Source organism: Buteo buteo, chromosome 9 (assembly GCF_964188355.1).
Source record: "Buteo buteo chromosome 9, bButBut1.hap1.1, whole genome shotgun sequence".
NCBI lineage: Eukaryota > Metazoa > Chordata > Aves > Accipitriformes > Accipitridae > Buteo > Buteo buteo.
In genome coordinates this window covers 26,284,980-26,307,799 of record NC_134179.1, presented here as the reverse complement: position 1 = coordinate 26,307,799, position 22,820 = coordinate 26,284,980, and the positions used below count along the sequence as shown (strand labels likewise).

Genomic DNA, 22,820 nt, shown 5'->3' with positions numbered 1-22,820 from the left:
TCACAGGAACAGATTGAAAATAGCCCATAGTTAAATGATATGCACACTCTTGTTTTAATGATCAGTCAACAGCAGTGGTTAGATAGAATAACAAATTAGGCCAGGCTTTTTCCATCTCCCAAGCATCAGCATGCTAGTACATATGGAAATACTTTTGGATGCTTTATAAACATGGTATTGATTTTGCAAGTTCATGTTGCTGCACAGTGCTGTCCTTTACAGGATAGCATACCTGCCTCCTTCATTGGTTGCAACCTATTGCAAGGCAAAAATCCTCGTTTTATACTGTTAAGTGTTTCGTCTTCAGTCCAACTTGGGAGCTTTAAAAAAACCCAACCAAACAAAAAAACAATCTAGGTTAACTAGAAGACCTGATGTTCCATCACTGAACTGCACATGCATGTATTTTAGTAAGTACCCTTAGCTGTGAGCCTCTGTTTTGCTGGCTTTTGAGAACATAATTAAAGCCCTCTTCAGTAACTCAAAGTGTGCATTGTAACTTCTTAAATGCCACTACACACTAAAAACACCATCCTTCCTTCAACTGTCTTTCTGCGTGAACACTCAAGTTAAGTGATTCCACACTAGCAGATCACTCTTCTGTGGAACCAGAGCCAAAACCAACTCAGCACTTTGCTCCATTAGCTGTTATTTCAGCTTTGCACTCATGCACTTGACATTTTACTTCAGTCTGCCAGACCCTAATTTAAAAAGCCAAGTGCTGCATGAGAACGCAGTCCCAAACCTCATTTTCACCCACATGCCTCAGAGGTTCAAGCTACTGCCTAGAGCAAGCACCCAATGACAAGTAATGATTCAGCACAAAAAGTAACACATCCTCCCTCATAGGTAAGTACATCTTATTTTCTCAAGATTCTTACACAGTCCCAAACTTTCATTGCTTCTCTTAACGTGCTTGCTAAAACAGCTCAGCTTTCTGAAGTCACAGAAAGAAAAACAGCTTTTAATCAGACATCAGGTAATGACTTTGAGTCTGCTTATTCCATCTCTTTCTCCAATCAGGTACACTTCAAAACATATAAATTCACTGCTTAAGAAATGTGCCTGCCTCAAAGCGGGCATAATCACAAGTTGCAACAGCAACATATTCCCCACACATCTGAGTCCCATCAAAGTGTTTCTGTATCAAACTATGGAGAACACTGTCAAAAGTACACAGAGCTAAATCTTCTCTGTCTGCTCCCTTCTTTATCTTCTGTTGACAACTGACTACAAAGTACCAGCCAGAGAGAAAGTTGTGTGCACGTAGGCAACCGCTCCTTAAAGAACAGAAGACAGCTATCGGTTTGGTTCACAACTTCACTAGACAGCTAATGAATTACTGTGTACTTATACTGCTATATATTCAGAATTATGTTTGCAGTTTAAACTGTTTCATGTCTTCCTAGTGTTGTTTTCCCCTCTCCCGACTTCATCTTAAGCGTGTTGCCGGAGGATGCATATTCCTTGGCAACAATGCAGGTTAAGAAGTCCTGCCCCGATGACTTGCCCTCATGATACATAGTTATGAATATAAACACCTGTAGATTTGAAGCGCAAACTGGATCATCAAAATGATGTAAATTTAAAATAAAACAGGAAGTGTTTTCTTTTAACTGAAATAATTTCAGTGACCTTGCTTACAGGATGTCCCTGCTGTCAGTCACATAAGCATAAACAAAGGGCTGAGTGAAATTTAAGGGCAGAAACTTCTGAAATGGGTTTGCCATCAAAGAGAGAATTCTGCTTTTACGTTAGAGCTCCCAGAGGCCTCAGCACAGGGTCCCTGTGCAGCACTGCCAAGTGTTATCAACCTGAAGACCTCCCAGTCCAGCTGCCACTGATTTTCTTGGGACAGCAAGGGAAGTTATGGGGGCCTCTACATGTTGCATCCTTAGAATTGGGTCCAAGTCAAACACTTCCATTTCAAAAATTACAGGGTAAAAGCACAAGAAATGCATTTTCCATTAACAGTCACATATATCTTAACACATTCACAGGATGGGCATGGACTGCAAGGAACTGCATATTAGTTACATTCTTGCTTTATTACTATGACTCAATTGTCCATATGCTATAAAAAAAAGCACTACTGCAAACAAAAAGAGGGAAAAAGATTATTTCAGGTGCTCCGAGGTGACAGTATCAAACAATTTAGATGTAGATATGAACACTAAAAATGTCAAGCCTTTCTGGTGAAGCGTATTAAAAAGAGGATTGCTGGATAAAATGGAACCACTGTGAAGAACATTTAGCCTCAGCCCTTATACAATGCAGGTCATAAGTATTTCTGGTCACCAGCACATCATCTGATGTTAATTTTGCTTATCTTCCTGTACTACTGCATCAGACCAGTAAGAATCTCTACAGCACCCTCCTACAGGAAGCAAAATATTTGCGTGTTTAATGCCACACATGAATCCAAACTATTGCAGAAAGCATAAGAGATTTTCTGTTCTGGCTAAATACATTAGACTTCATTACAGTGATAAGTCAGTACAGGGATTTAATGTATTAGCTGAGTATGAGGTCCTAACCAATCTTATATGAAGCACAGAATGACCTGATAGTGGGTTAACAGTAAGCTCTGCTCACATCTGGAGATTTATTACAGGTTTGTTTGCATGGCTGGGGGGAGAAGGACCTTTTATACTTACAAACTGATGTACTCACCATATTAGATCAGTGAATCCTTTGTGCTGGTGCATGCTGGGAGAGGAGCTGTTTAACATGGAGAGGATGCACTCCAAGTAAAGAAGCTGCAGTTGCCGATTGTCACTAGTAAGGAGAAAAGATGCCATTCATGTCTCATTAAAACAAAAATTACTTAATTTTCTAAAATAACTATGTTAGTTCACTTGAAAATTATACCACAATTTACAGCAGTCATTTATTTTGCTTCTTCCTATGGATTTACAATGGTGTGATCAGCTTTATCATCCTGTTTATTTTGTACTGATCACATGCAGTGATCTACTACTTTAAAAAAAAGATTTATGTGAAAAAAGATGAAGAAGAAAACAGAAATAGTTATTAAAATTCAATCTAAAAACTTGAGGAGTAAGGAATGCTTAAACAGAGAAAAAGGAGACAACCAGAAGATTTTGGACTACTGCGTAGTTTCTTCAGGCAATCTGAAGGGCATTTAGGCTGCTCTCTTCTGGTTATTTTTTTTCCCCCTCTTTTCTTGGTGACAGCCACAATGGTCAAAAGTCAATGTCTATAGGCAGAAAGTCGCATGATGACATGGTTACCTTTCAGGGCCTTGCCAGTTACTTTGTCAAAACCATAAACACAAAGGGAGCTTCCTGAGAAAGAATGTGAAAGATCCTGTGGAGACCTGGAACTGATACACTTGTAACATACAGTGAGCTTGTACCTACTCTAAGAATTAGCTACAGAATTCAAGAGACAAGCAAGGCTGAGGTCTGCCTTATGAAAGGAGCTGCCCATACCAATTGCACTCACATTCTGGTTTTCACTCCTAAAACAACTAGGATTTAATCATTCTTTTTTGGTCTGAGATGAGAGCTGGAAGAATGTATTTTCTGATGTATGATGGTAGTAAAGGAAGCTGTAAAGAACAGATTTATCTTAACTAAAATTAAGGAATGGGAAATGTCTACTCTTCTGTCACTGCCTGAATTCCTTTTGTTCACATAGATGAATTTTCATCCAAGTAGAACAGTACCTGTTTCTCATGCCATTCAGAAAACAGCGAATCCCGAGACTCGAAGCTAGACTTTTAACTCTGTGCTACGGAGAGTTTAAAACTGCCAGCTGGCTATATATTTTAGAGGTGATAGCCTTTTCCTCACAACAGTCCACACCTATCTGGAAAGATGCACACATTCCAGGTATAGTTGCCTTCCTTCCCAACAGCTTTTCTTACAACGTGTCTTAATGCAGATCAACATCTTGCAGCTGACACTTGCATGGGCACGCACAGGGCATCATCCCTGCCACCTTGATTTCTTTGATGCCTCTTACTATCAAATTGTTTTCCTGCAGGTAAGAAATGAATATCGCACTCCTGCACACCTCAGCATAGCTGGCGTGTTCATATCACTGCTGCCACAAATTCCGGAGTCACCAAAGTCACCAGTGGTCCTGAGAAAAAGTTTCACCTCCCTGAACCCTTCCTCATCACTCATAACTGTGCCTCCCTCAAAACCAAATTCTAATAAGCTTGAAATTTAGAAGGAGGAATTAAAGTAATCTTCAGACTAAGAAATTAGAATAGGCAGTATAACATACTAAAACCTCACTTCACTGACCTGGAGGTTATAAAGTTAAGCTGCTGCCAACCAAGTGTTTTGAAGGAGATACCAAAATTGGCCTTGAAAGAAATAAAGGCTTTTCATGTATGGAGTTAGCTCTTTAACAAGCCATCCTAACTGAATTTCTTTTCCTCACATTCAATCAGAATCCTTTACTATGCTTTGCTCATAATTAGAGATCCTAACAGTCTAGGTACATAGTTACAAGCATGAAGTAAATCACGGCTCAGTATTTTTAAGTCCTCTGAATTTCTTACTGTACTTTGTCTACAGCATGCCTCAATCTGTTATAATTCAGTACAGTTTTATAGGGAGCTGGAATTGCAGATATTTTTTTTAAAGACTTTCAGTGATTGAGAGATCCTGTCAGGTAGTTTAGTTTTGATATTTCATAACCAGTAATTCAAAGTGATTATCATATGGTGGACAATACTTAAGAGATGAAAGCTGTTTATAGCTTCACATGTGGGCAAAATTTGATACAAAGAATTAATCTTTCAGCTGGTTTTGCCACTTGCTATTGTTAGATACGCACTTTTGAAGATGTCTTCTTATTGTCCTGTAACTATGCATAAAACTAAAAAAACCCACCAATGTTCCTTTAGATGATTCAGAGACATGCTTCTGTTTTCCCAAATGCTGACACTGATTAAGTAATGCTAAGTAAGGCACTCTTCCCTTGCAGATCTTGGTGTAATTAGAGACACTCATGGGAGGAAAGTCTATAGAAGAACTGAACACAAAGATGTCTGAGCTGTCTTCAGCTCTGGGAAGTTCCTAAGCCATAGGTTTCCTGAAAATGGTAAAGCATATAAAAGGAAGTACCAACGCATACTTGTTTTGTGTATCTCCCATTTCCCCGAGCTCACCACAGGCTACTTTCAGAGACATATAGGCGAACCAAAGAGACAACATTATGCTACATTCAAAATAGTTTCAGAGTGGCTTTTTCACTACCACTCAGGTGATTTGCAACTGGCAGTAGTAGCAAGTTAAATCTTACTTTACTGATACAGAAACAATGTTGTCAAGTAAGAACTTGTTTTTCCTTAAAAATTCCAAATAATTTCTAGGTTGCTGTATTTCTATTTTTAAATAAGTGCTGTATAATGTTTGCATTGCTTTTAGTTGGCTTGTCACCTCTTTAACACTTAAGGCTTTTTTTGGCTCATTTCTTTATAGACCATTAGTCGAGCTATGCTAGAATGCCACAAGAAGTAATTTTTAACTCATCAGTAAGTATCTACTCTTACAGTACTGGCCAACAGGAGACTCTAGTATTTTAACGCCGTGTAATACCCTATTACCGCCCATAATAATGCATTTTAAAAGTTAGGCTTACACATTTCCAAGTAGGTAGAGTCTATGGTATTCCTAAATTTAAGGAATGCTTTGGTAATGCAAATCATTTCAATTGGATAAATGCTGCCTTTCTAAGAAATATGTGTTAATTCATTCCATATATTGTTTCTGTTAGGTTTTTCCATGTCTCTTGTAATTGTCGTCCTCTCTACAATGGTTGCTTTCAGGACAGAAAAGAAAACTTCTCCTTTGACAAGTATTTTGCTGCTGTGTGGAACTTACTTATAGATTAGATTTACTGGAAGCTCTTTAAAGCTTAACAGTGCACAAAGAAGGCAAATTAGTTTCTCATCTCAAGTGAGGATTAAATTAATGCATCATGAACAATACTTCCTCTAATAAACACTTCATTTAAGCACAGTTTTGCTTCACAATTCCAGAACTACAACAATAAAATCACACATATCAGTGAAACTCTCAATCTCCAGGTAATAAATTCCAATTATAAACTGAAATAACTCACTTTATGACAGCCTGGAGCTTCTCACAGAGCACAGTGAGGACAGATACAACATCATCACAAAGAGATTCAGTTGAAGTACCTCCAAAAAGGACAAAGATCAGAGGCATTACATATGTACAGCTGGATTACAACCTTAATTCACTGCATGGACTTTCAGAGCTGGTCAAAGCTTCTAAACAATGAGCAGGGCTGCCAAAATTCATAGAGAAGATGTAATAGGAAAAGTCCTAGATTGGAAAGTGATCTCCACACAATGAAAAAGCAGTAGTATTAAATCTGGAGAGAGCATTGATTGCTTACACGTATTTACAGCTTAGCTGAAATCCAATTCAGATAATAAAATAAGTATGCAAATAAATAATAAAAAAGGACTGGCTCCAGTACTTGTACATAGCAGCTAAAATTTCTGTATCTCTCCCCACAGTTTCTTTGCTACACGGCTTCTGTTGTCTGATGTTTGCGCACTTCAAAGATTTTAGCCTCTATCCACACAAGTTCTCCTGCAGAAATCCAGTGAGAAGGTCAAAAGCAGAGATTGTTTTTACCTATCAGGGAAGATGTTGGAAGTTAAGCCAGAACGGGAGTAAAAAAATTTCTCTTGTAAAATAATTATTTGGCAAGCGCGAACAGACCTTCGCTAGTGATGTGCTGTCAAAAGCTGCCATTATATAAACCACATCTCTGGCCTGAGATATAATAACAATCATTTCTAGATTCCACGTCCTGCTCCATGAATCTGTTTCAATTTAGGAAGTAAAGGCACCTACTAAAACTTTCTCCAGAGCACTGAAACTTCTTAATTACAGAAGTTAGCACCTTGAAATAATCATTTATTACTATGTTGAGTGCAATGCTGTTACCATGGTCCAAATGAAGACACAACTGAAAATATCAGGAGCTAACAGGGCTATCTCGGTTCTTACCACAGCTAACACAGAGAGCATCAAGCAATGGAGAAGGTAAGAAATCCTGAAGATGCAATTCCTGTGACAACAAACAGTACTGTGCTGATGAAAGGAAAGTGAAGAATAAAAAAGCTGGATTGGAAGGAGTCACTAAAAAAGTGTTGTAATTACCTTGACTCTTGAATTTCTGCAAGGCATCGTGATTTTCAATTGTCTGTAGAGGAAAGGCAAAGGTGGTGTAATTGGTACAAGGGGCAGAAAAACGCTGTAAAAGCAATACTTCAACAGTAGAGCTTTCTTAACAAATCCGTGTCCTCTATCTGTTTTGAGTTTTTGGTTTGTTATGTTTTTTTTAAGTGAAACTTTTGCAAAATGTTTTCAAAAATTCGTTAAGATCTGTTTTAACAAGTCATTTAGATTTAAGGAACTCACATCTCATTGAGCTGAACTAGGATTTGTAAGTCCTTAAGGGATTTCCTACACCTAAACCAACTCAGTAATAACTAGGCATGTAAGCTGCATTGAAAATTACTGAGAGGAAAGCATAATCTAGATTTCAAAAAGTACTTCGAAATCAAAATTAATTGAGTATTAGAGAGTTTATCACATTGTCATCGTTAATGTTACAGTGCCAACACAATTAATGGCAGTCAGGAAATGGAAACAACCTCTTACATCATTTGGTTCAGCTGCAGTATAGGATTCTTCCTATCGGTGCACGAAGGGGCCAAGCCAAATACTTCTCTCAAGCATCAGCAACAAACTGACAGGAACTAAATGCAGCTCTCATATGCTTTTGCCTGCTCCTCAGCTAAGAACAGAACTTACGAAATTCAGCTTTCAGACCCAAACTGAAATTTCAAAACTACTGGTTTTTGCTTGTTAGTTTATTTTGGTTGTTTTGTTTTGTTTTGTTTTTGTGTAAACGTTTTGGTTAGTAAAATGAACCTACTTAGCACAGACAGAAGATAAGTTTAAGTAAATGGATTAATTCTGTTCTGCAGTTGCTCATTAGGATAAAAGTAATCTAGTTTACTAATAAAAAATAGAAGTGATCATCTTAACCCAAAACAGATGTAAGGAAAATAATCTGTATAACTACAGTCCTTAAAATTTCCTAATAAATAGAAACTGACATTTACAAATAGTACTTTTTTGATAATATAACATACAAAGGAGCATGAATGAATGTAAGAAGCCAATGTAATTTCATATGTACCCAGAACATTTACAGTTTTGCTGACAATGTGCTGGGATTTCATTCAAACAGCTCTCATGGATTTTAATAATGCAAAAAATGGAATTTATTTTTTTGCTAACAACCAAGCAAAGAATTTAATGAGCTTGAATTATCTTCTATAAAAAAAGTAGAAGAAAAACCTCAATTACACTTTCCTTAGCTGAGAATTTGTTTTGTTTATGTAAATATTTGTCATGCAAAAACTTTTGGCAAAAGGATTTCAATGAACCTTAGGAAAACAAGCAAACAAAATAAAGAATGGAAAAGGAAAAGACCAAGGCAGCCTGACATCAGAACAAAGCCTCTTTTGTTTAATGGAAGGAGAAAAAAAAAAAAAATCAGCCAAGTAGAGCTGACAATGTGAGAACTGCATTTCTGATAGACTGCTCTAAGGCAGGCACAGAGTCAGAGCCAAAAAAAAAGCTTTTAAACAGGATTAATCGCGGAAGTGTCAAATAAAAGCCATAAGGCACAACAAGCCAGTACAACACACTGCATTCAGAGAAACAAAAAGGTACGCAGCCATGGACATGGAACCATTTGTTGATGCCAGAAGGCTCACCATGTTTTCTTGCTTTTGTCGTAACTGTAAAGTCAAGTCACTCAACATTTGGCTGAGGGTTGCCCGCACAGCGGTGTTAATGCTCCGCTGGTGACAGCTAGATATATATGTCTCAATGCAAACCTGATGAGGAAACAAGATAGCAGTATATATATATGAACTGTGACTTACCAGTAACACATTTTAGGAGGATACCAAAGTCTCTCGCATGCAGATAGTCAGCCTTCCTTACTATTTCATATTGCTTTATTAGCACATTATCAGTTTTCAGCAATATGGAAAACTGAGTAAGCAGCAAGCAGCATACAATTCATCAGTCTCACAACTGCAGGAATGGTAGGGCAAAATTCGCAAAGTCTCCTTCTGTCAAATCCAAGTGATTTTGTCACTTGCCTTGCTCTGTAGATAATTCACTAAATGCTGCTTCGAATAATCGTTTCTAGGTACTTATTTGTAACTATCACTCTGCAAGTCTGTATCTGCAATGTAATCACCCTCCAATTCTTTAAGGTTGTTGCTTCTGTTGTATAGGTATTTGCCACTTTTTCTATAATTAATTATTACATACTGCAGCACATCTGAAAGCCTTTGAAGGCCTTTCCTAATGCATAAAATACAACAGCACTTTACCATAAATAACACAAATGATTGCCTCTTAATAACTGGCAATCAAGCCAAGGGCTCCTCAGCTCAGAGATCCCATGGGAGCCAAGGTAGCAATGGAAGAACACTGATGGATCATCCAGTTCCCAGCTCCATGCCGAGCTGCTGGCAGTTTTTTGACACTGTGCTGTGACCAGAGTTGTGCTTGACTTTTGCCCCAGATGATGTTAGACCAATATTTGCCAAAGCATAAAGCAGCTAGGATCCTGGGGACAGCACACTGCAAAATGCAGTTTCTTTCCTTGATCAGATTTTCTGTGGGAGGTGTTGGTCTCTGTAAGAGCTTCTTTAACTGTAGTAACCACTGTAACTACTGCACGGTAACTACTAAGTGGATAAGAGTCTTGATAGAGCCGAGTGGGTTTGCAACAGAACTGTACAATACAATCTTCTCAGACTGTGATCCGAAGAAGCAGTTTTGGTCCTTTGGCCTACACTGAGCTTTATCATTAACAATAACCATAAAAAAAAAAAAGAAAAGACTGTTGACATACTTTTCAGTCTTTTATTCTGCCATCATTCAGATATACAGCTAGTGAGAAGAACCATGAATATAGATTAAACTAGCTATGGAAAAAAAAAATTAAAATACATAAATATATAATATAAATGATATGCATGAGGAGTACACATAAATGCATCTGATGTATGTTTTTGAATAAGAAGGATATTATATGATGTAAAGCCATTTTTATAGTACTCCAACGAGGATGAGTTTTTAAGAGGGAAAAATTAAAGAGATCTGATTACATAACCTAACCCAGACACGGACACACGGACAAGACTCTTGGTTGTTTCTAACTCCTGCTGAAATGAAACCAAGCTATTCCATTGACTAAGAAAGAAAGGCTGTGGGCTCGAATTTAAGGTGAACGTGTTGCTGGCACATTTCTGCATTTCTTAGAGTAGAGTGGAAAACAATATAGGTATGTTCCCAAAACTCTTCTGACCTCCTCGCTTTGGGCGACCTCACATCTCAGCGTTTCAATAAAGCCACAAGCACAAGAAAACATGACTGAGTTTCCTGGATACAAACTATATCTTAAGTGAGTGATCTAAAACATCACACATGGAAGGTACTTAATTTTGGCTTTTACCTTATTTTCCAACTACACTGAGAGATAGCATTCAAGAGCTTTTCAAGTGTATGTACATCACTCGTTATCTCATGCTAGAAACACTATGCAAATGACAAACTGTGACCGATTATCTCCTTTGGCAGTATACTAGAACAGGTTCCAGTTGTACGCATTTGCAGGATATAAGCAACTGAATTGACAGCATACCTCATTCTTGTTGTCTTTTTTCAATATTCCAAGATCCCCCCAAATAAATAAGGGATTTTATTTAGCTTAAGATCAATCAGTCAGTGACAGACGGCCTTGTAAATTAAAAGAAGGCCTGGACCAACTCTGCCCATCATTCAACTATCACCTGAACTCCAGTGAATGAAAAACCCTAAAGCCTGTTAACCATGTACAGCCCTTCACAGAGGCCAAACCATTCCAGTGCTGCTGAGATCATTCTCTTGAGCTGTAAGTCTTTTTCTAGAGTACTCGAATTAATTGATGAAATACCATTCTTAGAGGTAGGCTGACTTTCTGGAAAGAGCATGGTTGATACCTCCTTCTTCTCTCCCCTCCCCATGCCAGCTAATGAGCAACACTACTGTCCATTTGAGCTCTGATGTTATGGAAGGCCTGTGTTCTAAAATGGCTGGGCAAGGTACCTTTTGAAAAGCCATTGATGAAGAAGCACCAGTAAAAACGCGAGAGCTCAGGGCCCCAAGGAGGTGTGCAATGGACTTTTTGATCATTTCATGCATTCGGGGACTTCCAGCTCTATGGCATGCAAAACACAACTAAGAGCAAAACACAGAAGGGTTAGCCAATGAAACATAACAGAGTAAAACAAAACAAACCTCCAAAAGGTAGATGGGAGTAACAAATGCACACATAAAAACAAGCAACAGCATGAACTAAATTTTCTTGCAGAGGTGTAGGCAAGCATGGGAAGGTGCACAGAGGAAGACTTAGTCTGTTTTCAATACTATTAATCCTTTAGCCACAAAATATAGTACTTTTCATGTTGGATGCTTTCTTAATTTGAAGTTGATAATATTCAGAAAGATTTGGGGTGACGTTATTTTGTACACATGAATTGAGAATGATCAGACAGTGCAAAATGGCCAGACTGTAGCCTTGTTTGTCAGAGAGAGTCCTCAGAGAGTTCTATCAGTAATGCAGGCAGCACCTTTCCAATTCTGCAGTGGCTCCACTTTGCTACAGAGGGCAGGCTAGGAAAACTAAGGGACTGACTAGGAAAGAAATGTCAAATAGTAGGGGCACTGGAACAGAAAGCTCCTCTGTCACTTTTCCCTTAGAGCACGTCAGAACAATAAATGCTGAGGCTACACAACTACTGAACCCAGAAATAATTTTCTGTCCTACTACTTATAAAACGCAGAATTCAGATACAAAGGCATACTGATTCCAGCTGTTAAAGTCTTTGCCTTACCTAAAACCTGGCCAGGAGGAACCTGAGGAAGCATGTATGTGCCTGGTGGGACTTACTAATTAGAAAGACCTAGGCATTCACTAAGGCAGTATTTTCTCAAGGATTGTGGGGAAAATAGCTGCACCTCCAAACACAAACATGCATGCTCTGTATCACAGCTTGTTCCAATTCCCGGAATGAAATTAAAGTTTTGTTTGCTTTGCTGGCACATCTCAGCCTGCATCAGAGCTCCTGTTCATTTTAACAGAAAAAGGACAAACTATCATTGTGCTGATTTGTACCACCACACTAGCAAAGGTTTTTAAGAGCCAGGCTAGCCTTTTAGGACTGAAAGTGAAGTGCAACTACCAACAACAGCAGAGTTTAACCTATGAAAGAAAGCTGCCATTTTTTAGAATGTTTTAAATTAGTAACAGCCCTGTTGTAATCCAAATTTACAGAGAAAAGAAAATATGATTTCTGATGTAGCTTATAGCACACAGAGTATGATGATTGACTATTTCCCCCCAGTCTTAGGCAGTGCTCTTAAAGATTGAAATCTGAAGGGATTAGAGCCATAAAATGCTTTTCCCAGCAAGTATTTTGTACAAGCTAGAGCTCTTTACCTACAGCAAAGAGATGTAATAAGCTGAATTCATCAGCTTTTGTCTTGCATGTTAGAAAGTCTCCTGAGAAAAACTGCAGCAGGGGAAACTGTCTGTATTTTCTTCATTTTGGGACACCAATGTAAAGAGGGTTTAGTAAAACTTAAAAAGTTGTGGTTTGCTCTAAATACCAACTCAGTTCATCCTTGCTGCTGCTACAGGTGGGGCTTACAAAGACCTCCAAAAATAGCCATACCTTATGTTCTCACATAGCACAAGAGAAACCAAAGTCTAAGCTGTGCAGGACATCTGGAACGATTACTACTTTTTTTTTATCCTGTATATGTTATATACACAAACTGTTTATGTTATACCCCTGCCTTTTAAAGCCCATTTTTTACAAACTGGCAGCTCTTTTCTTTGGTTCCATGTTATCCCTACAACCCCATTCTCAGCTTCCAATAGGACAATGCAAGGTCAATTTTATTCCTAAACTTAGGAAATACTGTAACTTCCAGGTAAAGTGAACTATTTTCACAGGCCATTTTTCTTTTTTACACTACTACCACCCCCGCCCCCACCAAAATACCAGAACCTGAGCAGGAACACTTCTCTAAATGTCTACATACACTTGGAGTGTAGGACTTCTATATAATCTTTACATTGCTCCATGGACATTAGCTCTCCCCATACCATGTTAACAATATAATTTTATAATATGTTCTGCACAAAACAGTGTGTGCTGTGCAGGAGGATTAAGTGTTCCCGTGCATCCTCTCTAACCTAAACAAACAACCCCATGTCTTGCTACACTCTGTACTAAAAATATCACCTATCTACAAAGGCTCACTTAATAGACCTGCAGGTATGTTATTCTACAGCCAAAGCTCCTTTACAGTTTAATTCAGACTAAAATCTAATGGAATAAAGGGAGAAGAGTGACTAACAGCACCAGAACTACACCATATATCTAGAGAAGTATTAAATCTTTTACTTCAATGTATTAAGAAAATGATACACACAAGGCTAACAAAGCACATTGTGGCACTTGTGCTAACATGGCACTTTGTGGCCTACACACCTCTCTTGAGGAAACTCTCATTAGTTTTACTCTTGCACCAGGTAAGGAACCAGTACAGTGCTGTTTTATAAAGAACTCAAGGACATTTTTCTATTGCAAAAGGCAAAGTAAAGTAAATAAGAGAAGTAATAAATGTGCAGCACTGTAATACACAATTGTCAGTTTCCAAAAGTGCCTTCCCATGCAAGCCCATCAAGCCTGCCCAACTTGCAACTACTTCTTCACACTAGACATAAGGTAATACCAGTCCTTAAGATGGTGACTGTGATTTGGACTAGTTCAGTTTCAGGGTACGTATGGCAGACACACTCCAGGTAGCGGGGAAACATTAAGTGACACAAGCAATGGTACGACAGAGGCACTTACCTCAGCAATCTTCAACACTGAACTCCCATTCAGCTCAAATGTGGAGGTATATGTTATACAGAGCAAGACCTTGAATCAAAAGAGGGAGGAAGGAAAAAAATTAAGTTGCATCCATTACTGCATCCCTTCCCCACCCATGTGCTTTTAGCCACAGCTCCTTCCATTTTTAGAGCAGACATCAGAAGCTTCTTAGCACCACGTGTTACTGGGATAAAGGGGATGGCACACCCAAGTTGCTTCCTCCCGAGAAGCTGCCACTGTTGCTCCCAGAGGTACAGCCCAATGGATTATTTAACGCTGTCTCCTACATCTGACCATGGAAGGAAGGACAACCCAGTGATTAACTCTGGCCTCGGACTTGATATCCAGATTCCATGCATATTTTAACCACAAGCTTTGCATGATTTATAATCAGTCCTTCCATTCATTTCTATCAGTATAACAAAAGAGGAAGGAAAAAAAATGCTTACAATACAAGTTATTACTTAGGTGACATAGATACGTATGTATTACGTGAAACAAGATGTTAATTACTGCTTGACATGAGGATTTCCCAGCCTAGGATATTTCCAGTAAGTGTATTATAGTCCTTTGATAATGAGCAGCTAAAAAACAATTCATAAGCCCCAATTCATGAGGGAAGGCTTGTCCTGTCTTGAACTAAAGGAGGAATAAGCCCTGTCCAACACCTTACTTTGAAGAGAAGGGGAGTGGGAATGTGATGTGAGGTGATCTACCAGGGATAGCATGGCAGGCAAGTGGGGCAACATGGTGAGAGATGCTGTGGTGTGATGCCTTTAGTGTCTGGAGATGTCATCCCTTACTCCTCATCTTCCTTTCCAATCCATCCTGCCCTGCAGAAGACTGAAATAGTTTGAGCTACTGCCCTCTCTCCTTCAAAGCATAAAATTCACTCAGTGCCAGAATTTATGCTTGGCTTGATCTGAAATAGTATGAGTTTCTTGGGATAAGTGTACCAGCAAATATCAATCATATTAACACTAACGTATTGGTTCCTACAACTTCTCAGCCCCTAAGAACTACTGTTCTCTGCTTCACAAGGAAATTCAGGGCATCAGATAAGTTAGCATTACTGGCTATTAACCATTTCTTTTATTTATTACATGCTTTTCAGTGGTACTACGTTTTTATTTTATGAGTAGGTTCTGTGACAGCTACTAATGCACAATACCCTGGGGTAATCTCCTTAGCCTAGAATGCAAAACAAACAACTTTGTCACAGTGTGTCTGATCAGAGATTGCAAGTTAAACACAAAAAGGAGGCAAAGGGATGCATGTTTGGAAAGGTTATTGCCCTCTGGTTCCTGTAAAGCATATTTTTCTGACCTTTTCTTGTGTCATACAGTTTCCACCTTATGGTGGAACAGCAAAAATTTATAATGTAACAACCTGAAGCAGGAAACTAGACCACCTCTCAGGTGCAAGCTGTATCTTCTCTCTAGGTAGTGATGATCTCTAGAAGCATCTCAGAGCCTTCATAAAGAACAAAAAAAATGCTGATCTGCCAGTTAAGAGAGGCAGACGACTCTAATATAGCATCGTTTAGCATGCTGGAGCCACTGAACACCCATAATTACTGCTGAATCTCTGCTTGGGAGAATACTCCTCTCTGTAGTTATGTTGCACCAGGGTGGGGGAAAAAAATCCATTACTGGAAAGCAGGCATTTAATAACTGTACGAGAATTTGAATTCTCTGTACAAGAGCAGCTTGGAGCATTAGCTACTTGCTCTTACAGGTACAGACAGAAGAGCCTGTCCATGGATGAGTGTCCCGTTTTCCTGGAGAAGGACATAAATAACCTTCTTTCCATTTTGAGAGTCAGACTGAAAAGTTTCTATGCACTGAAATGCACTGCACCTTTACAAATGTTTTTCTCAGCAGAAAAACTGTATTTCACTACAGGATGTCACACCTTAGTCCAAAGTTGGGGGGCCTTTTGTTGTTTGCTTCTTTGTTTTGTAAATAAGATACGAGTCAGGAGCTCAATCCTATTCTTACAGGAGATGGTTTTACTATTAAAAGTGTTCCAAGAAAACCATTATGTAATGGCAATTTTACATTTGCCTATATATGTTATTTTGCCTTGACTCTTACTCAGTCCTTCATACAAAAGCTGAGTAATGTGGATAAATACTAGAGGTAGTAAGAACAGAAAAGGACATGCTACTCTTCTGAAGTACAATAGTCCTGGACCATAATCTCTTTTTCAGATATTTAGCATTTACTTTCAGAGCAAAGCAAAGTTTCTGAGCCAAGTTTCTTCTTCATAGTTCCCCTTTTCCGTGAAATGGGCAAAGTGGATGTTCTCATCTTATGTGTTACACAACCTACCTCAGTATTACGAGGAGAGATACAAGCTATAGAGCACCTGAACTTGCCAGAGAGGGAAATCTAATTCTAATTACAAATGATTAAGAATGCTGTACTTTGTATTTCTTGATATGAGCTCTGCAAATTTCTCTGCAATCCATTGCATTTGCTGGCACATGGACAAGTACCAGTGATACCTTTTTTCCTGTCCACAGAGCAAATCCTACAGAATAGCTGAAAAGTAAATGATCAGTTATAAAAACCCTCAATAATCTCATTTGGTTAATAAGTACGTAAGTTATAAGGGCTGTTATTTCCATGTGCTCCTCAGTCCATACCTACAAAATTTAAAACTTCAAAACTGAACAGTTTTGTTTGGCACTAAGTGAATTCTAAACTATTGGCCAGCCTCGCAGCCAGCTGTTGTGCCTCACTTTCTCAGATGTTAACAACTCTGAAATTTTATTGACATTTCTAATAGTTGTGAGAGCTCAGCAGCTGGCTAAAAAATATATTCAGTATTTAAGGAAAAACTGTGATTTGTACTCTCCAGACACTGCTGTGTAAAACACAGGTATAGCGCACAGTTCATAAACCCAGAGACAGACAACTGTCACCTCCCACTGACAAATCTCTTCTTATTATGCTAAGAGCCAAGAGGGACAATTAGGCCCATGACTAATCTTCTTCAGTGGTTTGCATGTCCTGATTTTCCCTACTTGTAAAACCTTGTTTCCTTCATATAATTGTGTGCTCATCTTGGCTTGGTACAGTTTGTTAATACCTAATGCTTTCCACAGATCAAAACCTGGAAGCCATATACTACAATACATGGAAGTACACACCAGTTTTGGCATTCTTATAGGACCTTGCTCTTCAAAATCTCTTCTGCCTCTCCCTCCTTTTTTTTTTTCTTTTTTTTTTTTTATTTCCTACCTTTATAGAGCTGAACTGTGAAAAGTTAGCACAAAAGTTACATGCCTAACCCTTTCTGTCACAAGTGCCAATAACCTGCTTGTAACAGGTGAATGACAGAAAAGTCAGATATCTAAGTGCAGTAAGGAAGTGATGATGAAAACCTTCCTATGAAGCAACAGGGAATTTCAGCAAAAAGACTGCTAAGTTTTGACTGCTACTCTTTGTATAAAATGAGATCTGGGAACCTCCTAGCTAGAGAAAGGGCATATGATCTGATGTGATCAAATGACAGAAGCATTACAAATTATCAGCCAGTATATTCTTGGCTTACTCCACTTGCTACCATCTTCCCTCACAAATCATTTGTGAGATCTGAAGGATGGTCTCTGATCAATACACAAGACTGCTCTCGGCTATGATTTCCATCAGCGCTGCTGCAGGGCTCATTTACAGTCTTGGCGATGCTCCAGACACTCAACTTGCATGTCTTCCCATTTACGTGGAACAAACAGGAAGACAGCAGGCTTCTCTCTTAGATTACTGGAAGAAAAATGGGATTAAAACCAACCAAACAAAACCAAACCTAGTCATTCAGATCCACTAAAAATACTGAGTCTCCAAGACAGTATATCCCATAGGCTGCTAACTACTCATGACACTAATTAAAGCAGTCTGCATTTAAAAAAATTAAAGAAAAGAAAGATACGTTTTCTTGGGCAATGACATTTTGGTTTTGCAACCACTGGTAGTGGAAGCAGAACTGCAGAGCAACTCCTAGTAACATCTTCAGTACAAAACAAAATTGAAAATCAGCTTTTACTGTGTGTTACTGTGATGAGATCTTGATTAGTATGGACTCTAAAACACACTTTTTTTTTTCCTTTTTTTTTTTTTGTTTAAAGAAGGAATTTACATGACTGTAGAGATAGTTGCAAAGTCACACAACCTCCAGGGTGTTTTAATTGGCTTGCATTATCTTGTAAACGCCTGGATAAGATCACATTTCCATAAATGGGTTATCCATAATGAAAGTATTCATTTTAATTACTGTTGAAGCTCTGACTGTCATGGAACAAGAAATACAATTCCTACTCCCTGGATTCCCAGGGTACCAACTGTAGTATAAGAGCGCATGCATAGAAGGTTTTCACAATAAGTAGAAACAAACAAAAAAAAAGGTGATTCTGATGATATAATGAAGGTCAACTGACACAATGTATGGGATTCAAACAGCAATGTAATTAAACTGACATTACAATGTCATCCCATATTTTAAGAGAGGTGTCTTGAAGAGGGCAAAAAGAGGGAACATTTTTAGATTGTAAGACTGCTAAGTGTGGCTACCCAAGTTCCCCAAGTGCTTAGCACATATTTGTAGTAAAAGGTAATTCTCACATTGAAGACCTTATGGTGGAGTCACATCAAATAAAGGAGCTGTGTAAGAAAGCAAGTAGTATCCCCAAGATGGAGAAAGAGGGAAAAGGTACAAAACTTTAAAGCAACTGTAATTTGTCATCACCTGAGGATGCTTCAGCACTTCACTGCATTTAAGTGCCAAGTCCACCAACATCCATACACTACTGCTATCCTTTCTATTCCAGCACTCAAAGTCCCATTGGCAAAATCCTCTGAACATTCGTTTTTCTCCTAGTTGGGATGCACGTAGACACTTTAGTCCTTAGAGTGCTGAATTTCGCAGCCACCTCTAATCCCTTTGTGTGATTCGTAAAGGAAACCTTTCCTGACTTACTTTACTTGCAGGTTTGTAAATTTGGATGCAATGTATGCTTGAATGATTCTTAAATTCTCCCCCCAGGAGGAAAAACCCAGCCAGAAGGCAAGGCAGAACAACCATTTATCTCATTCAGTAATCTGACATCGAAGGCAGTCGTCGAGCATTTCTACAAAATAGTTTGGACAAGAGGTGTCCTCCTATTTGGCAGAATAACTAGTAACCTGCTCATGTCACACTCTTTGGCCTTGAAGGAAAACAAAGGCAAGAGAAACAAAGTGCATTAATAAACTCATGTACATTGTGTCACCACGTATCACTGTACAAAACAGCACATTTTAATTATGGAAGGAAAGGAGACAGTGTCTCCCGTGAATCAGTAAACCCACAAAACGCCTTGCTATCACAGCAGCAACTGGTGCTCAGCATTATGAATACACCAGGGCTTCAAACTAAAGGACTGTATCTGGTATAGAAGAACCTCACACATTATGTGTGATGTGCTGAATGCTCCCAGAAGACAATGCCCATTAGTTCACTAGACTAAAACAGAAGTACCACTTAACACCATTTATGGTGGTATGAAACCAAGTGAAACTTCTGCTTATGTAGTACAGTTGTAGAAGGGAAACTAAAGAAATCGCTTAATAGATATTTAACAGGTTTTCTTAATGGCTCTGACAGAGGTTTTTATCTTTAGAATTATAACACTTAAAGGCAAAGGAGATTAAAAAAAAGGCTGACTAGCACTGCTAGGATGGCATTTTCCCCTTCACAGGTTACAGCCTATTTAGGTACACTGCATTACTTTATGAATTAGAAGACATATATCCGAGTAAAACAAAACTGAAAAAGGACAAATACCAAAACTGAAAAATACCAACAAAAAGTTTAAAGAGTTCTCAAATAAAAATGAAGTTACATGCATCCACTACCAGAATGCTCAGAAAGGATGTCAATGCATGGGTGTAAGTAAACCCAAGAGCTGTCAAGGAAAAAAGAACCAGTATATCCCCTGGATGGAAAATTCTTACACTTATTCTTGACAACGAGGGAATTTTTTGGACAGGGGAGAGGGAAGATAACTCCCTTACCCTCAGATGCATGCAAAGTTCCACCAAAACTACATCAAGGGAACTTTCTGTGTAGCAACGTACTTTACAACAGCTAACTTAAAATTACTGTTTCAAGTCACTAGATTAATTGGCAAGATGATAGCCTGGAGACAACCTAAGAAGTAGCGTCCCACAGGCTGTCCGGCCTGCCAGAGGATTTCACCCTATCCCAGACCATCTCCTGACCTGCATCCAGGAAAGAGATACTAAAAAGCCAGATAAGCTGGTTTTGTGGTTGCAACATCTACCAGTACACCACATGAAGCTTCCATATCTTTTTCCTCCCTCACAAGAGATACATGAGGAGCTCTAGGGAAGAGGACCCCCAGGAGCTGGCTGGCAATGTCAGAACAGCTTATTGGGAAACAAGTTCTCTCCTCAGCTGTCCCCAGGACCAAATGGTATTAACAGCTATGATGGCAGCAGCCATCATCATGGGAAGCTCATAAGCAGAGAAGGTCTAAGCTGGGTGTGTATCATCTGTGGCACATCTGGAGTATGTGTATAATTGTGTGTAAAAGCTATAGCAAGTGACCCTTCCATGCCAAGTTGGCTGGCAGAACTTGGCACTGTCACCTCCAGTAAGCAATAATGTCTGGCAGCAGGGAAAAGATTAAATGGCAATATATGAAAGTTAAAGGGTTTCTGTATTTGATTTTGTGATCATACAACGTCTTTCCAATTTACTTTCTTCATGGTTAAGCAATCTTCAGGTTCTTGGTATGTGTCTAAGACTAAAGAAAGTCTGTAAGAACTTGTACTTCCACACTAGACAGGTGTTAAAATACACTTTCCAGAGATAGGGACTTTCTTCTTTCCACATTGGCACTGGAAAACCTACAGGTATGACCCAATGACTCACTGCTTCCATATGCTGCACAGCACAGAACAGCTCAGTGATAAAACTCCAACACTGCTTATGTTTCTTCATTTCTGCAAAATCTGACTGTTGCAAAAAAGAATGCCAGTCACAAGCACTCCAAAATAACAAAAAACCCTAAATAAACAGCAAAATATGTGCACTATTAACTCTACTCCTGAGCATGTATACTGTAAGACAACATTTGATCACAAGGTATCACAGGTAAATTTTATTTTTTTTTTCCTCCTCACAGACCAGTCATTCATCAGGAAACCTGGGAAGAAACCCACTGCTGAGTTAACCTGGCATAAGAAACCCTTCTGTCATCCACCCATGCATCCATGATTGCAGCAGGAATGACCACTGAGGACAGAAGACAGGAATCCTGCCCCCTTACCCTTCCCATGATTGTCTCACACCAAGCGGGGCAGTTCCAACATGACAGAAAAAAACCATTCTCTGTCCGAAAACACCTTCATAACCTCACAGCTGAGGGAGCACTGACAAAGCTAAAATTTTTCCAGTAGAATTACTCCAGGCAAGAAACTAAGCCTACTTTTCAATCCTGCAAACCTTTTAAGAGACAGAACAAACCCTCTGCTTAGATTTTTAAAGCTAGACAGCTGCCCAGACCCACAGAGGTTGGTTCAGGGCTATGAATTCAAGCACAGAAAGGTACTGAGGAAGAGCCACACACCCTGGAAAGAGGCTGGAATTTTGAGATATTGCATTCACTACTGACTGGTTTAGGCAGCTCCCATCCAGTATCCATTTGGCCATACTCAGGCCATTACCATTCTCATTCTTTTGTACCCATTAAGGAGAAAGCTCAGGTATTTAATTCAAGACTGCCATTTCTGCTACAATGGCCAGGCACCTAAGAACCAGGGGAGTTCTTTAATCACAATCTTAATTATTAGTGCTAGGCATTTACCATAGTTCTAATTAACTTGGGCAAGAATGAGCTTATCTTAAAACATGCAAGGTAGGTCACTCAATCCACTGGAATTAACCTGATTAGTTATAACTAAGCACACAAATAAAATGACTTTAAAAAGTAACCAGGAAAAAAAAAAGAAAAAAAAAAAGAGAGAAAAGTAAACCCAAGAGAGTCTGGATTTGTAGTTGGCCTACATTACAACAATTTAACTTATGAAAAGGCTAAGCAGAGGAAGTGCTAAGAACTCTAGCTAGCATTCCTGGGCAGGACTGATCTTAGAAAAGAATCTTATTTGCATGACATTGTGCAAGTCTTTACAGACTCCCCTCTTTAACACTGCAGACTGCTAACACATCTCTGAATTATGGACTGGACAAAAATCAGTTATTGCTTAAGACAGCTCACATCAGGGACCACTGCTACAAGCATTAATGAACACATTCAGGTGAAACTTTCTTCTACGAATTTTGAGCATTTCATTAACTTTTTTTTATTAATATAAATTTTAAACCAGTTCTGGATTAAAGCATGCAAATAAAGTTGGATAATGGTTTTATTTTTCACTTTATTTGAAACGTAATCCTTCAGAAAGAGACTGGACTTCAATTTATATTGCAAGTGATGTTGAAAAATGTTTGCAATAATGCAGTGCCTAAAATATATTCAGGGGAAAAAAATTCTCTTATTCCAAAATGATATATTAATTAAAATATGTAGATTAACAGCAAGTATCAGCAATTGGGTTGCTGATTCTCACCCTGATAATGGCAGTCTCTCTTCTCCATCTCCATTTACCAGTTACAATTTTACTGTTGCACCAATGAATTCTTATTTTTAATAGGCAGTGAAATCACTCTTTTTACTCTTATACAAAACTATTACACATGCCTTGCCTCA

The 22,820-nt window shown here is 38.7% G+C and overlaps 1 protein-coding gene across 2 annotated transcripts in view; it reads right to left on the bottom strand.

Moving 5' to 3' along the window:
* ARFGEF3 (ARFGEF family member 3) overlaps positions 1 to 22,820 on the bottom strand; it is a 92,272-nt gene that overhangs the window by 41,417 nt on the left and 28,035 nt on the right. Inside the window, exons 5-10 of one of the 2 annotated variants that reach the window (XM_075035816.1) lie at positions 14,024 to 14,092; positions 11,205 to 11,336; positions 8,813 to 8,935; positions 7,182 to 7,224; positions 6,106 to 6,184; positions 2,674 to 2,778 (exon numbers count right to left, since the gene is read on the bottom strand). In XM_075035816.1, coding sequence (XP_074891917.1) covers positions 2,674 to 2,778; positions 6,106 to 6,184; positions 7,182 to 7,224; positions 8,813 to 8,935; positions 11,205 to 11,336; positions 14,024 to 14,092 — 551 coding nt within the window. The remainder of the gene's footprint in view (positions 1 to 2,673; positions 2,779 to 6,105; positions 6,185 to 7,181; positions 7,225 to 8,812; positions 8,936 to 11,204; positions 11,337 to 14,023; positions 14,093 to 22,820) is intronic. The other variant, XM_075035817.1, reaches the window with a different exon arrangement.